This window comes from Xenopus laevis, chromosome 4L (genome assembly GCF_017654675.1).
Source record: "Xenopus laevis strain J_2021 chromosome 4L, Xenopus_laevis_v10.1, whole genome shotgun sequence".
Taxonomy (NCBI): domain Eukaryota; kingdom Metazoa; phylum Chordata; class Amphibia; order Anura; family Pipidae; genus Xenopus; species Xenopus laevis.
Window position 1 is genome coordinate 113,204,850 of NC_054377.1, and position 18,014 is coordinate 113,222,863.

Sequence of the window (18,014 nt, forward strand, 5' to 3'; positions counted from 1 at the left end):
GGTACTGTTTTATTATTACACCAAGGAAATCATTTTAAAAAATTTGGATGATTTTGATAAATGGAGTCTATGGGGCAGATTTACTAAAGAGTGAAGTGACTAAAGTTAGTGAAAATTCGCCAGCGTGACGTCATTTCATTACTTCTAACGGGCGCAGGCGTAACTTCCCTATTCAAGGAGATAGACTCTAGCGGTAATTCGCTCCCTTAAGCCTTGCGAATTTGTGCTAAGATGCGGATTTTACTGAAGGTTACCTCTTGCGCCAGACTTGCCTTCACCACATCAGACCAGGTGAAGTGCAATAGAGTAGATAGGACTTTCTCAAAAAATAGTTGAAAATCTTTCTAAGTCCCAAAAAACGCTGGCGACTTTTCATTTTTCAGAGTGATAGTCTGCAAAAGATTGTAAATTTTTCTGGAGTTCCCGGCTTCCCCCTACATTTCCTAACATATGGCACATAAACTATACAGTGGGCTCATGTGTAGGGCAATATAACAACTCTATTTTATTTTATTAAGGTTTCCCGGGCTTGTGTAGTGTAATGTATTTGCTGCAACATATACCTCCATTCAACTTTAACTTCCTGCCGTATGCAAATTAGGCAACGCTAGCGCAATTCGCTTCGCTTGCTGCAGTAACGCTAGCGCTACTTGGCTAGCATTTGGCGCCCTGGACGCAACTTCAGATTTTAGTGAATTACCGTTGTCCTGGCAAATCTACACCTGGCGAAGTGTTGTGATGTCAGCAAAACGGACGCTAGCGCAAATTCGGCACTAAGTGAATCTGCCCCTATAGGAGATGGCCTTTCAATAATTTGGAGCTTCTGAATAACGGGATTCCTGATACCGGATCCCATACCTGTACTATTATCAGGTGTACTGGGTGATCATGAAGACCGGCAACAAAAGACCCAAATGGGCCGAGATAACCACTAAAAGAGAAAAAGACCCCAAGAGGGGAAAACATAGGAAGGAGGTAATCTTTTTTATGTGTCCATTTAAGGGATTTAAAAGTAAAGTTGCTCAAAGCACTTTTCTGAGCAGAACAGGGCAACTTGTGTTCAGTCAGGTCGATGTGCTCCCAATCCCACTTTCCAGTAACCTGGGACAGTCCCATTTGCATAGTAACCATTGGGAGGTGTGATATTCAAAAGTTAATGCAGAATATTCAGTATTTTCATTGTCCCTTTAAACTGACAGCAAAGTTGCCGCAAAGCGCATTGGGTTGACAGTACGAATCCTGCCCTTAGTAGGAGCCATACTGGGAAGAGTTCTGCCTCCATCCTTTTAGCATTATTGCTCTGCCCAATCTCAATCCGTCTGTAAAACCTCATAACCAATTTTGGCCACTAGATGGTGCAACTATTAGAGATGCACCGAATCGAGAATTCGGTTCAGGATTCAGCCAGGATATGGCCTTTTTCTGCAGGATTCGGATTCGACCGAACCGAATCCTAATTTGCATATGCAAATATTCGGTATTCGGCAGAATCTTTCGCAAAGGATTCGAGGGTTCGGCCGAATCCAAAATAGTGGATTTGGTGCATCCCTAGCAAATATGCAGAGAAGGAAATTAAAGATTAGATACAACCAATCACAGCGGCTTTGGCAGGAAGAGAGCTGACTTCTGCTACATTGTTTCATGAGTCAGAAATGCTGCTTTCAACAGCAATTACATTTACACATAATTTTAACAAAATTTACAAAATGCAGTGCGTGTCCATTGGAAAGTTGGCTGCTTTATTAAGTAGGCAAAATTTTATTTTTGGGTTTACACCCCCTTTACTGCTGCTTACAGAGCATTAAAAAGTGAGATGTTACAGAAACAAAAAATTATGCGAATTGTTTTAGTATGCTGTAATCCAATGTATGAGGTTCCCAAACTGAAGGGGTGCAGCCTAAATAAAAATGAGTGTAAAATATGGGGTCTGCTCTAATTTAAGGTGGCCATACACAGGGAGATTAAAGATGACGATATTCGTCCTTTAGACCAATTCGGCAGCTTATCTGGCCATGTGTGGGGGCTCCCGACGGGTCAAACCGATCAATATCAGGCAAAAATAGGCCAGATATCGATCAGTCAAGTTTGTTTTTTTGTACGATCCAGGACGCATCGACTAGTTTGGATTCATCCGAAATCGTCCAGCTGTTAGTGGGCATATCGGGTCAAGATCCACTCGTTTGTCGACCTTGCCAAACGAGCGGATCTTATAGTGTATGGCCACCTTTACTCTTTTAGATATATCCGGAGTGGAATTATTTAAAATAGACCTCTAACTGTAAGATCAAGTTTTGTACTAAAAAAGGGGAACCCAACAGATCTTAAAAACTCTTTTTAGGAACCCTATAACCCAGTGATCCCCAACTTGGATGTTGCTTCCACTGGCCTCAAAGCAGGAGCTTATTTTTGAATTCCAGTCTTGGAGGTAAGTTTTAATGTAAGCCTTAATGTAGGTTGACAATTCACACAGGAGCTACCAAATGGCCAATCACAGCCCTTATTTGGCACCCCAAGAACATTTGTCGTGCTAGTGTTGCTCCCCAACTCCTTTTACTTCTTAATGTTCCTCACAGGTTAAAAAGGTTGGGGATCCCTGCTATAACCCATGGGAAAATGTAAACCTGAAGTACCCCCGGGGGCTTAGTCTGCTCCGATCATCTAAATGTATCTTTTCACTGTAACAGATACAGGGCTGGAATCTGTGTGTTTTATACTTATCTACTCCTTCTTCAAACTTGCTTCCACAGCTTCTCCTGTTCACTAGTCACCAGTCCATTTCAACACTATACCTTTCCTCCCTTCAATTACTACCTCTGGCCAGAAGAAGGAGTAGATAAGTATAAAACTCCTCACTGACTAACGTTTGGGAACAGTGCAGACTGAATAGATGCTGGCTATGTGCACTGTCCTTTAATACCCTAAAAGCTCTGCACGTTACAATTCAAATTGTAGAAACCGGGGGACGTGGTAAATGTGAAAGTGCAGAAAGAGCCAGCTGTTAAAAGACATTTTCTTATGCGCACGCTACAGTGATCTTTCTGTGCAAAATTCTCTATAAAGTACACACTACAATATATGGCTGTTCCTCCCTGCATTTACAATAGGCTCACATGTAGGTTTTTTTTAAAACTAATTAATGAGCACACAAAGTTGGGCTGCATTGTGGAACAATGGATGCTGGAATGGTGTTTCTGAAATATAATTGATTAACATCCTAAGCGATACAGTTTCAGTGGGCTTTGTAATGACTGTTGATGTACTATAATAATACTGGAGAACTGTGAATGGCTTAAGGTGTTTTTTAGATCTTTAAACAAAAAAGGTTGTGCTCAGTCTCAATCATTGGTGACACAAACAATGTATGAAGCAAGGGAGGAGTTAAGGATATTAACCCCTCAGTTAAAGCTAGCTTGTGTTTGTTTTTATTCATTGGTTGTTCAGATTTCAAAATTGTAATACAAATTTTCTATGAACTTGGTATATGTGTAATTTTGGGGAGATGGTTTTTCTTTTTTAATCATAAAAGGCTTTATCGTGAATTTAATGTGGACAGCAGTTAAAATGCCTAAGGGCAACCTATATTAATTTGTGAGTACAAGCTCTGGGTGCTGAGTGAGAAGCCTGTTTTTTTGGTTGTTGTTTAAACCTTTCACTGCTTTGTTTGCTAAGTATTGGAAGGCCTACAGCACACCCCAATAATAGGGGTATAGTGCATAGACAGTGTATAACACGGGTATAACTTGTGAGGTCCAATAATTAATAAATACCCAATATTCTAGCTGTGCCACTCTTTGAAGATTTGTTTTGGAAGTTTTTTCCCTAAACCTTGCATCCCTTGGGTGGACTCTTTCTACACACCATTTTAAAACTTTCAAGAGGTCATATTAACTGTTTATATTTTTAGGTCCTAGCTCTGCACAAGAACCAAAATTAGAGCAGGAGCACCACTAGAATGCTTTTCAGCTTAATTCAGTTGGGTACCACTTAGGGCCTGGCCGGTAAAAATGATGGTTGATACTAATCTAAAAGGGGAAAAAGATAAATATATAGGAAGGCCGGTATTTTTTTCCAGAAACAGTGGCAACCCTAGTACCACTACGTGCCTTGTGACTCAGAACCAATTCACTGACTGAGATGCAGATTTATCAAAGTGTGAAATTAGAACTCACCAAAATAACATTCTTCCACTCTGACACTTACAGTATTTATCAAGTGGAGAACTCAACTAACTTTCACCCATTGATAAATATGCCCTTAAAACCCCTAAAAGAATGTAGAATAGAGAGATTGGTTGTGTATGGTATATATTATATATATCGAACAGTGAAAAGAGAGCTTGGCACAGTTCACCAGAGGGAATTTCACAGCTGTTTGTTCTTTAGAGTAGCCAATTAATTTACCAGAATGTTTTGAACTGTGACAGAAAATCCAGGTAAATACATGATGAATATGCATACTCCATGAAGATATAAGGGCTCATTTACAATGCCCCACACTGTGTGCAAAGTGCAAAAGGCTGCAGTCAGCCATCTTTTTGTGCTTTGCCCAATGTGTGGGGCATTTACAAATAGCTGTAGGCCTTTCTGTTTTGGAGCACAGAGACCTGCGTGAGTGGAGCACTGCCATTCAGATGTGCAAGGTATGGTGCAGCCACATTTATTGCTAAACTATTTCTTTCTGATCAAAGGCAGATGGAAAGGACAGTGCTAGGTGTCCCTCTTGGTGCTGTGCTTATCACTGAGCTCTGGATTTTTTATTCAGAGCTCGGTGCAGAGTACAATGTGCAGTGGGGAGCAAGTGCTACAGGAATGAGCATTATAAGGGGCATATCTTTGCTCACCTTATGGCAATGGCACATGGGGAGTTTTGTTGCCTGTGTTTAAATTTGTGCTACTGTGGGCTAAAAAGCAGTAATAATTTAAATAACAGTCAATCAAAGAAAACATTGCATTTTAATAGGCAGTGTTATCCATAGGAAAGTACAAAGTCAGTTGAAGTTCTTTGCTCATGAAAAGAAGAGGTAGGCAAAGTATATTTCCAGTTTAAAACAAATTTCTGGTATAATGAGTAGGTTACAACTATTACAATATGGCACTGCTTTGATGGAGTGCACAATATAAAGGAGGTATTGCTCTACTATGTAAAGAAATGTCTGTTGTCATGGAGAGATTAAGTTTTCCTGTTTTGCCGTTACCACATGCATTACAATGAAAAATGTTGTTAAAAACAAATAGCACTGGGCAAAACAGATCTATACTTTGCTTTGAATATGGATATATAGTCTGACATTCTAAAACATTTTTATCACCAACAAAGCAGCCCTTTAAGATAAGTTTTGTTCCTTTAATAAAACTATACATATAAAAAAAACAAGCACACTATTTAGAAATATATAACATAACTTATGCAGTTTTTTTTTTGTTAAACAATATCTTTTTATGACCCTTTCTACATCAAAATACTAAAATGCCAGCCTGGCTATACTAGTTTCATACTGACAAATGGAATAAAGGTTTAATATCAAAATGACAGCCCCTTATCCACAAGCTGGCGTGCAATTTAAATCAAAAGTGTTAGGTTTCAATGAAAGCAACTGTTTAAGTTAAAGTATACTATGCTAATTCCAGATATACAATATATAAATGTATCCATAACTTGATAGAACAAAATACACATTATAAGGCTGGATTTGGGTTGGATAATTATTATATTATTGTGCAAAACTGCATTTTCTTGCATGAATCTGCTACCTGATGACCCCTGCATCTTTGCTTCTCCGACTAATATAATGAAAGACACAAGGGCATACCTTTACACTGAAAGAAGGAAGGTGCAGAAAGGGGGTTTTTTACTGTGAAGTTTCCTTGATGCTTCCTAATGGCAGACAAATAGCTTCAAGAGAAGATAAGATGTCTTAGATGTCTTAAGCTAGTGAGAGAATACTGGCTACTGGCATTAATAAAGTAATATAATAAAGTTTCTCATCTACAGCCTGATCTATTTTTGCCATATTTTAGTTAGAAAGCCATTTTTCTCCTTCCAGATCAAGATGCTAACTAGTAAATCTTTTGAGGAAAGGGTTAAACTTAATGATCTGCTATGAGCATAACAAAATACCCAGACTCCTCCAATGTTTAGAAAAGCCAGCCCGCTGTCTTGTTCACTTCCGCATTGTTTTCTGCATGCAGTAATTCTCCTTGTAAAGGGCTTTGACGCTGCTATTAAGTACCAGTGAAAGATGCAGGAGATGTACAATGTGCTGTAATATAACTGAGTATGACCATATAGGTTCCTCTGCTGCTTCAGCCACGTTTAGTTTTTTGATTGGCTTTCGGAACATGCTGTGACCTCTTTTTCTTGTTTGTTTTTTCTGCATCATTTCCAGGGCATTTTGAGAATGGTGCATTTCTGACCTTCTGTCCCTTTGCACTGCTTGGAGCGGCACATGTTGCCCCCACTTTTAGATTTAGGCTGTTGATCCACCTTAAAAATCAAATACTGCATAATTAGAACGTAGCCTACTTAAAGGGGAAGTCAAGTCTAAAGTAGAATAAGGCTAGAAATGCTGTATTTTGTATACTAAACATAAACATGAACTTACTGCACCACAAGCCTAATCAAACAAATTATTTATGCTTTCAAAGTTGGCCACAGGGGGTCACCATCTTGTAACTTTGTTAAACATCTTTGCAAGACAAAACTGTGCACATGCTCAGTGTGGTCTGGGCTGCTTAGGGATCGTCATAAATGATCAAAACAGCACAAGTCAATATCTGCCAGAAGCCGATACAGCAAAACTGATTAATAATCAGAATAGGCAGATTGCCCTGGGTCCTGTGTTGTCATGTAATCTAATGTGGATTTTATAGTTTTTGTATCGTTTAATACAAACTTTCTCCAACTCTGCAGAACCAGTGGTTGCAGAAAAATAATCCTTTCCAGTTTATCTGTTTAAATCTGGCTCCATGATCTTTGTCCCTGCAGCTGGAGCAGCGCCGATTCTAAGTAAATGAGACGGCTCCTGCAACGCTGCCCCCCCTCGCCGGCTTATCAGTCGGGAGGGGAGGCAGGAACACTAACGCGGAGAGTGCAGTTGCGCTCACTCGCATTAGTAAAGCCGAATTTCCGGTTTAAAAAACGGAAATTCAGCTCTTAAAGGTACCAGGAGTGGCTTTTTGCCGCCCCTGGAAACCTCTCCGGCGTGCCACCTGAGGCGAGTTTCTCAACTCCCATCATTGGCGGCGTGCCCCTGAGCTGGAGTTGGAAACAGTAAAGGGGATGTAAAGGCAAAAATAAAATCCAATACAAATCTCTATACAGTCATTGACTGCTCTACAGGGAAACAAACAAAGCTGCTTGAGTTCTGCATGGCTGGGAAGTAAGTGGAGGCTCCCCCTGCTGTTCATACATATGATTACTTCCCAGGGACTGTCTGACAATTCCTATCCACAGCAGTAAATGAAGGGAGAATTTCACTGCAAACAGTCAGGTTTCTTATAAAAACAGTACACATTTTTTAAAATAAAGTATATTGGAGATAGGTTTCTGTTTCATTAAAGAAAGTAAAAATGGGATTTTATTTTCTTGCCTTTACATGCCCTTTAAGAGTAAAACAGCTTTTATACAAATTACTAGCTTTTCAATGTATTTACAGTATTTGTAATTGTGTGTGTCTGTGTAATTACAGGCCTATAGCTTAAGGGACCTACTACTACAAACTACTAAGCGATGCACTCTACAGGCCATTTGAGCCCCAGTTGATATACTGGGGTTTAGTAAGTGACAATCAGCAGATGCCACTGTACTCTTGACATAACAAGATATTTAATTGGTGTCAACTATATCCACTTTTTTACTATATAGAACTGAGCAGATGTACAATTCCCTGTAAAGACCACATGGTTATAACTACATTCTAATGCAGGGCTAACAGCTAATTCCGCTTTTGAGGACCCCAAAGTTGCAAAATGCAGCCCCTGTACAGCACTGCGAAATATGTTGGCACTATATAAATACATGTCAATAATAATAATAATAATAATTGTGTGCAATGAATGGTCAGTGCATGCAATGTTCTTCTGTGTGTAGTTATTTAAACATATTTAGTGGAATTCAAACAGAAAGCAATTATGAGGGTACAGCCACTTTAAATATTGGGCAGAGAAATTTACTTACTTGTGAAGGTGTAGCAGACGGCAGTCACAATTGAAGGGGTTGTTTGCTAAATTTATGACTTCTAGTCCAGTGAAAGGCTTCAAGTTGGGAATGTTCTGCAGTTTATTGTTATCTAGATGAAGACTTTTAATTTCCTGTCCCAGTCCAGCAAATCCACCACTAGAAATCTAAATATCATCAGTACGCAAAACAAAAAAAAAAGTTTATTTACATTACTTAAGACAATAAAAGAAAAAGTTTCTTGATTTATGTAATCAGTTCCATAAGCATTCCTGTACAGTACGTTAATCTGTAAATATGACTGTAACCCACCTTGCTCTGACCTGACCCTTACAAGCATCCAGATTTCTGATGCTAGTTACCGTGTTGCTTCAGACAAAAACAGTACATTTAGCAGTTTCCCAAACTGAGTAAAAAAATATTGAATTGCTGTCTGAATGCCAGGAACATTAGTAACAAGACTTGAAAAATCACAGGTGACTGAGATATTTTGCACATACAGTATAAAGAGTCAGCATTTGCCTTCTATATGCTAATAGGTGTGACTTATTATGAGCATTCTATATTAAAGGGATAGGTTCACCTTCAGATACCTATTGTTTTATAACTGTACACTACAGTAATTATTTTATTCAGCTGCTTTCTATTTTACATGGTTATTGTTTTTCTTAAATATGAGTTTTAAAAAAAATTGTTCTGATATCCACTAATATATCAGAGTGGAACAGCTTAGAAAGTGGAGGACCTTGCTTCCCTGCCAAAGGGAAACATGAGAGAGGTTAAATAAATTAATTTATTGTAAAATGCAAACTTCAGAGACCAGTTGGTAATATATTATTGTAAACAACTGAAAGAAGTCATTATGTGTAACAGAGTCATTTACGTAAAAGTGCTAGAGCACTAAGGGGAGCAAAAGATTGTCTCTTAGCTCATGCAAAGAACACTTCTTCCCCGTGTCTGGCTTGGTTCTGTACTCTGAGTTTCTGTACTCAGAAACATAGCACAGAGAGGCGACTGTGACAATTCATTTACTTAGAAAAACATGGTGCAAACAAAATGGCAAATTATGCCTGTTCTTTCACACTGCCTTCCAAGGGGTAAATGAGCCCTATATTCACTTTTAAAGCAGAGATTCTGGACACCACAGGCATGCAGTAAGCACAGAGATCCCCAGCACCTTGCCCCTAAACCTCCCCAGCTTGTGTGCTGCCCCCAGACTACTATATTTATGGAAAATGATTTGTGCTCTATTCTGGAGTTCCACGATCTGCATATAGGGTGTAATATGTGGGGCAAAGTACAAAAAAACATGCTTTGCACTTTTTTTTGCACTTTGACCTACATATAGTAGATGAACCCTTATATATTCAAATCTATGATCTACTAATAGAGCAAATATAAAACTGATTCTTTTTGCCCACTAAAAAGAACATTGGAAAAATATTTTACTGTTGTTTTCAAGCTTGGAAAAGTTTAGAACGAGAATTAAAGTATGCAGGGTCGGACTGGGGGGGCCCGGAGCCCACAGGGCTGCTTTCCAGGGCCCCCTTCTGAACCCCCAAACCTCCTGCTGTGCAGCTGTGAGCACTATGGTTTTTAGGCAGGAAGGAGCAGCAGGAAGGAGTCTGCAAATGGCAAGTCTGGGTGCAGATCTGGGCCAGTGGGGCCCACAAGAGCTGGTAGTTCAACCAGGTATTTTCTCTGTATCCGCTGGCCCAGTCCGACCCTGAAAGTATACCAATTTGGAAACCTATGTACATATAACTAAGCATGGCAATGCAGATAATTATAGTGCAACTTTTCTCTTACTGATTACCATACCTGTTCCAGGCCAAGGTCATTGAGATACAGGTGCTGTAGTGAACGAGATACTGGTAAGAAAGCTCCATTTCCAATCGATCTGATGAGGTTCTTGGATAGCCTAAGCTCATTTAGAAGAGGCAGTCCTTTAAGAGTTTGCGTTGGCACCTCCATTAGTAGATTCTCATCCAGATATAGTTTTTCTAAATCTTTGGTGTTTTTAAAGGCTGATGAAGCAATGTAGTTGATATTGTTGCCTGTCAGATAGACCCAATGCAACTTGTCTGCCCCAGACATAAGGTTATCAGAGAGTGAACTGATAGAGTTGTACTGCATGTGGAGAGAAAAGAGATTGGGAAGAAATTTGAAGGTCCCCTTTGAAAGCCTAGTAAATCTGTTGTGGTCTAAGTAAAGGTAGCCAATCACTGGGGCATCCCTGAAGACTTCAGGGTCAATAGACGAGAGATGATTGTGCGATAGGTAGAGATAAACTAGATTTTTCATGCCTGCAAAAGCTCCAGGTTGAATTTCATTAATCTTGCAATCTTGAAGATGAAGTGATGCCACATTTTTCATTTCTGAGAAGGCCCCTTTGTGTATGGCATTGAAAACATTTTTACGCAGATCTAGAAGGGTTGTGTCAACGGGAAACCGCTTGGGAATCTGTTGGAGGAATTTATTTTCGCAGAGCACATGTTTAACATCAGGTTTACAGTCGCACCCCTGTGGGCAAGAACTTTCCTCTTCCGGTTTTGGAGTTATTGGGGGTAGATTATAATCTTCTTCTGGGAAATTACCACATTTCAGGTCAATGGCTCTCAGAGAATCTAAATGATCTCCCCTAAAATGTCCTGGACCAGCACAAATAAGATCAACTTTTACCCTTGATACGTCAGCCCATCGCTTAAAAGATCTCAGCTCACAATCGCAACGTATGGCATTTCCTGTTAGGTTCAAGCGATTCAAATGTTCTAAACCTGCTAATACCTGTATTGTCCTTATCTGGTTGTTACTTAGATCAATAAGGGATAGCTGTGGGCTTCTTTCAAAAGCTTTGAAAGACACATCCTGTATCGCCATGCTATTGAGAAAGAGCTGCTTGAGGGATGCCATCTGAATAGCTTCCTCTGAAATGAAAGTCATTGGATTCCATCCCAGTTCCAATCTAGTCAGACCAGACATTCTCAAAAGTGCTTCGGTTGGAAGGTACTGGAGTTCATTGTGATCCAAACTAAGCCTCTTTAGGTTTGGAAGTGCTGCAAAGGCCTCATTAGATACCACGTTAATCATATTGTTTGAGAGACGTATCCACTTAACTTGCTGCAGTCCTTGAAATAACATATCTGGCAAGTAAACAAGGAAATTGTCTCCAAGATGAAGAAAGTTCAAAAAACCCAATTGACCAAAGGCCCCAGGCTTGATCTCCTCAAGGCGATTCTTTTCCAGGACAAGCTGCTCCAAAGCTGACAGTCCATCAAATGACTCCTGGTATATGAAACTGATTTTGTTAGAGCCTAAGTTGAGGTAAATCAATCGCCCAAGACCTCGGAAAGCACCTTCCTCAATCCTTTCAATATTGCATTTCTGAAGGCTTAGGTGTGTCAAATATGGTACAGATAAGAATGCCCCATTGGCAATAACCTTCAGATCATTTCCTCTGAGATCCAACTTTTGGGTGTACTGTAAAGCAAGAAACACATTATGAATCAAGATAGGATTGCCTATATATTTAATAAACTTGCTTTATTAGTACTTATGTGTACATTTGAGTCTCTGCATTTAAATGTCTTGTGAATGTTCAACCTTTTTATGACTTTTACCCTCCCATCTGAAACTGAATGGTGCACCGAAACATTCAGCAAAAATGTTTTTCATATGTTTTTGCATCAATAAACATATTCAATTATTTTTCTATTTTCCAGTTGTTCCAGTCTAACAGCCCACAAACGGTATGCAAAATGCATTTAGCAATATTCAAAAAACACATCCTAAAGTCTCTAAACTATAAAATGTGCCAGATCAAATCAATTGTCCTATAATGTTGAATAATCTACATACAAATGCATGCTCTCCCATGATATTATTTTTTGGCAGCATGGTGGTTCAGGGGTTAGCATTGTTGCCTTTCAGTCCTGTAATCTTGGTTTTTATTTTAACTAGTACAGTGAAAATTTGACTGGAGCCGCAAACACACACTTATATGCACATAGGAAGTTTAGCCCATTTAATAATCCACTTCATCAGGCCCTTCAGGCCTTACTTGACCTTCTACACTCTTGGGCCCCCCAATCTTTCTGTGACTCTAATGAGCTCATTTAGCTCTTAGAAGATGAGAGAAATGTGAGTATTACTTGCTCTATCTCAGTGAGTGCACAATAAGGTGTTTGGTAAGATCTAAAATATGAAATTCTGAGACTGGAAGTGATAGACAGACCTGTGGGATAGAGGCTGGGACTTCTGTCAGGTTCTTGTTTGTACAGGCCACAAACGTTCTGATGTTATCACAGATGCAGACTCGAGGGCAGCGATCACAAAACAACGGCTTTACAGCTGTCATGATGATCAAGGTGAAGACAAACAGCAACATTGCAGAACCTAAAGAGAAGTGGTACATATAATAAGAATGGTGGGATTTTAATGCAAGAGAGAGAGAGAGAGAGAGCATGAGAGGGTAAAAATCATATTTAGCATTACTAATGGCATTGCTGGCAGTCACATATGACATCAAGAGCATCTAAAAGAGGCAGCAGGCATAGTGGATAATGTGGCCCCAGAAGTATAGGTGGCCAAGCAGGGTCCTGTTTTGTATGCAATGTCAATACTGTATCTGTTTGCACCATTTGTAACATGGAGGGACCAGCAAATATTTTGCTTTGGGGCCCAGTAACTTGTTATCATGCTACTACTGAAAGTATGATGATATATTTTCTCAATATAGAAATTTAGTATAACATTTTGTGCTACCTTGTGGTTCACAGTCACAGTTCAAGGTTTATGCTAGCATAAAAATACATGTTTAACACTAAGAAAATTTGCCCAATAATAGCCTACTTACATATTAGTTGGTATAGATTACTGCACTGACTGAATTTTGTTATTAGAGTAAGGTTATATAAACTAGAACCTTGCCAGAGCAGAGCCTTGAGATGTGAGCAGCAACCTACGTGAGGCATGTATTTTGTTTTGGGCGGCAGTGACTAATGACCCATGTGACAGTTATCAAATATCTTTCTCTTGCTTTAGATTGGATGTGTATATCCAGAGGCTGAGATAAATGTATACTCCCACACAATGTTCCCTTCAATTCCTTCTCCTTTGGTTACGTGTGCAAAAAATCTTTTGCGGGCACATTTTAAACTTGTGTGTGCAGTTTTTTAAAAACGGTGTGCTCAGGTCAGAACTGATACAAAATGTTGTGTTTTCACACAAAATTCTTTGTGCGCACCACCATTTATTGTGTGCACTGCCCTCATTTGTGTGCGCGCAAACAAGTGCACATCTTAGAGGGAACATTGCTCCCACACCTAGTGTAAGTTTGGGTACAAAAAACAGGGCTAAGAAGCAAAGGGAGCTGCTTCAAAAAGAAGCAGATTGAAATAGGTTGATAAATGGCATAATATTAAAGGAGAACTAAACCTTAAAAATGAATATATATGACTAGACATTTTATATTTTGAAGTTACTGAACTAGCCTAAAAGGTCTAGTGTTTCTATAGTAGTAATGATCCAGGAATTCAAAGTTGTCACAGGAGTTCCCATCTTGAATTTTGTTAGGAGTGTCTGCAACAAGCACATGCTCTGTGATGCTATAGCATTAGTACCATAATGGATGTGCACCAAACCATGTAGTTTGTGAGTACACTATAATTAATATGGATATATTATTGGGGCTGAAGGGTTCTAAATTGCAACAAAAGTGCCCGGAATCTTGTGAGGCAAATTTTACATTTTTCCTCTGCTGTTAATGGAACCCCATTAAGTTTAGATTTTATGCTTAGGAAAACACGTTTGTTTCCCTAGTGGCTATAATGCATGTATTTTTTTTTGTTGATAAGTTTTTTGTTGATAAGATAAAGCTGGCCCACAGAGTTTATTCTCAGATGGTGTAATTTCACCTGGAAGAGTAATGTTCAAATCCATCATTGTCACCTACTAATTGGGCTGTATTTTTTGGGCTGTAAAGTATCATTTGATGAATAAGAGATGGAATCCGTTTATTCCGCAAGCAAAAGAAAATATGGGAAAGGGAAAAATGACTCAATTTTTTTTTATCAGTTGTTAAAAGTGCTTGCTTGAAAGTGGTGTGGTCTCTTCTATCTGAACTACTTAGGGTCGTGGCACACGGGCAGATTCAGGGAGATTAGTCGCCAGGCAGCAAATCTCCTCTTCTTCAGGGCGACTAATCTCCCCAATCTGCCTTCCGCCGGCAAAAATGAAAATCGCCTGGGTGCAGGCACTCGGAGCGCTTCGTTTTCCAATGTCGCCCGTCATAGCCTCACAAGTAAACTTCAGGTGACTTCCGAAAACGAAGCGCTCCAAGTGCCTGCCCCCAGGCAATTTTAATTTTAGCCGGCGGAAGGCAGGTAAAGGCAGATTGGGGAGATTAGTCGCCCCAAAGAGGAGGAGATTTGTTGCCTGGTGACTAATCTCCCCGAATCTGCCCATGTGTCCCGACCCTTAGGAGTTGTTTTCTGTACAGAATGCAGTGTGCAAAGTCAAAAAAAAGCTGAAATCAGCAATTTTTTTGCACTTTGAACACTGTGTTCATCTGCTGCATCTTGGAGTCGGTTTAGGTTGGGGGAGGCACATAGAAAGCATACCCTTTTTATGCACCCAACATATCCCTTAACTTGCAAACAGACACTACAGCAGACAGTAAGAACCAGACTTGGCTGCATCTCCTAACTACTATGTGCTCTGCTCCTCACACTGGGGCTCATTTATTAACGCAGCGCAGCGCTAAAAAGAGCGCAGTGGCCTTACATTTGCCCAGCGCATGCGAGTATTTAATAATGTAGTGCACGATACCTTAACAGTGCAATTTGTGCGCTAATGTAGACACAGACAGGTGCGACGTGTGAAACTGCGTATCAGCTGTCGCAGTGCTTATAATAAATTGTGCGCACAGGAAGATACCGCAAAGGTAAGGATTAGTTGTGCTCATGTATGAATGCGCTGCTTTAATTAGTTGCGTCACATATTGCGCATATTGCGTTCACTTAGACGCATCTGCATTTGTTTCTGTGCTAATATTTGTTTGGTTGCAAAGGTGTTTAGCCTACCTGATACCCTTAAAGGAACCTTGGTCAATATAAACATGTTGGGTGGAAGGCGTGGTTAATATGCACTTTACAGGGGTTGTTCATCTTTGAGTTAACTTTGAGTTAACAAACATCCCCACCAACAGCAGCCCCATTGTATTTGCCAGAACCCAGTTTAGCACTGTGGCTCTGCACACATATATAAAATTCTCTTTTAAGCAACATGAAACGCAAAAATGTGAATATACTAGCGCAGCTGGGCAGGAATGCGCATTTTGAAGAGCGTTACTATTACGCCACGAAGAGGCAGTCGTAAAAATTGTGGTGCTGTTGCCCGGGTGCAGTTTTGCACATATACAGACGCAAATCTGCGACGGCCGCAGTGCAAGCGCATTGTAGCCACGCCCACAGCCACGCCCCTAACAACCACGGCATCGTTTGCGACATAAATGCCCAATCTTTTGCGCAATGCGCATAAACAAAACCATCGCAAAAGCTCTGTGTTATGCGCAATATCACGCAAATATATTAGCGATCACGTTTGTGATGGCGCAGACAATCTTTTGCGTCCACTTATGCGCTGCGTTGCTTTAATAAATGAGCCCCACTGGATTTTTGCCCTAAGCAATATAACACTTGCACCCTGGGGTGCAAAAATGACCAGAACACAGAAACAAAAATAAAAATGTTGGCTGCAGCTATAATATATTTATAATAATATTTACATTATTTTACATAAACTAGGCCATGTCAAATAACAGCAGATTTAAGCCATACAATCCCCTATGTCACACTTGTGCCTTTTGGTGCCAATGACTATTATTGTCAAACATGGCATAGGAAAATATTTGATAAATTCAATTCTCTCACTCTCATCTAATGTCACTACAGAGATAGTTTTTTGTTCAAACTTGTTTCACATAGATCTGTAAGCTGATCTCTCTCCTTGGTGTCCAGCATTTAGACCTGATGTTTTCCTGGAAGAATGAAAGACTTATTCAGTTAAATGCTCCACGGCACACAGAGGAAACGAGGAGAGTGAAAGGGTAGTCTGTAGCCAAATTTCTTACAGATGAACAGTGTGTCTACTGTCAACACTCCAAATACTTTCTGCACTCCTTTCATTCTACCACGGGCAAAAGGGGTCAGCTATCTGCAACATTTTTATGCAAATGTACGTTTGGATGCTCAGCTTGATTACTTTTAACACATTTGTACTAAAATGAAAAAGGAACTCATGCTAAAATACAGTTGCTTCTAAAATGAAAGACATATTAAACCATAAAACTACATTTCTATCATTGAGACAAACTATTTCCTTGCACATTCACCAAAGTACAGTTGCTTCCTCGGCTTCCTAATAAGGAGTTAAGCATTTAAAGTAAGGTAACTTATGCCCACAGTCAACAACTGTGCCTCCTGTATAAATAGCCAAGCAAATAACTTATTCTAGGGAGATCTAGGTCTAGCAGCCAAGCACTATAACAGACATTCATTTTTGTTTCAAAGAAGTTATTCCTAAAACACGAGCCATTTGTAACTGCTTAAACGAATCAAGTTTTCTTTGCATTTGTAAGGATTTTTCACAGTTTTGCCCTATTTTTCATAATTGGAGGTAATCCTGTAATATGAGCGGCTGCCCTGCCTCCTCAAAAACAAATTAATTGTACAGTATATGAGGTCTGTAAATGTGTAAGTAGGCAAGTATCACTTCTTGTTTAACCTGAAAGTAAATCATACTGGTGCATTTCTGCTAATAATAAATAACAATGTAAGAGGTCTGTAAATGTATAAGGAAGCTTCTATCACTTCCTCCTGAACCTGAAAGTGAATCCTGTTGGTGCATGTCAGCTTAATAATAAATAACAATGCAAATGTGTAAGTAAGCACATATTATTTCCTCCCTATCCTGAAAGGATAATTTCTGCTAATAAGCATCCAGAATGACCCAAAAATGTGTACGTTTCTTTCAGTCTGAAAGCATTTTATTATTAATAAGCATTTGCTAAGCACTATCATATTCATCATGCAGCGCAGAAGTGCACATCCAACATACAGATTACATACAAATGCTGACTGCTACAAGTGGTTTAGAGCAGAGACATGTGGAGATTTGGGGAGATTAGTTGCCCGACGACAAATCGCCTCTTCTTCGGGTGACTAATCTCTCCAAACCGGCTAGAATTTAAATCGCTGGCGGGATGGCAATTGGAGCACTTCGTTTTCCAAAGTCACCCTAAGTTGTCGCATCCCGACTAATCTCCCCGAATTTCCATGCGTGTCTCTGCCCTAAAGAGAAATTTAAATTGAATGTAATTTGTTGTTGAAGAATGAGTAATATAAACACAATCTAATTATAAAAAAACAAAAATCCAGAGACTTACTGTGCGTAGTATTCAGCAGGCGAGATACACATGTAAGAGCTACTGTAGAATGCTGGTGAAGCAGGGGACTCTGGCACTCAATGAGTTGGTATCCACAAGTGCTATCCCACTTCCAAGGGAAGGAAAGGAGAGGAGGAGACTGGAGTAGAGCTGGTGCCACATATCACATACCTGCTAAAGCTGGGTCTTATTTAACAGTTAACCCACTAGGTTTATAACAGGGGAAGGGTGCGGAAGCAGTAATCTTCAGCACTTAAAATATTTTGCTTACTAGTATACAAGTAGTATTCATTGTACATTATGTTTTCTTCTTTTAGGGGCCGATTCACTAACTTAGAGTGAAGGATTCGAAGGTAAAAAACTTTGAATTTAAAAGTTTTTTTTGGGCTACTTC

The 18,014-nt window shown here is 39.7% G+C and overlaps 1 protein-coding gene across 1 annotated transcript; it reads right to left on the reverse strand.

Annotated features, from left to right (window-relative positions):
* Positions 1–4,933: 4,933 nt before the first annotated feature.
* On the reverse strand, positions 4,934–17,720 carry chadl.L (chondroadherin like L homeolog). Its single transcript, XM_018258773.2, has 5 exons — positions 17,621–17,720; positions 12,410–12,570; positions 9,997–11,655; positions 8,176–8,342; positions 4,934–6,483 (listed from the first exon to the last, which is right to left on the reverse strand). Exons 2-5 carry the CDS (start codon positions 12,560–12,562, stop codon positions 6,303–6,305), a joined length of 2,160 nt encoding a protein of 719 aa, XP_018114262.1. The 5' UTR covers positions 12,563–12,570; positions 17,621–17,720; the 3' UTR covers positions 4,934–6,302.
* Positions 17,721–18,014: the final 294 nt, after the last annotated feature.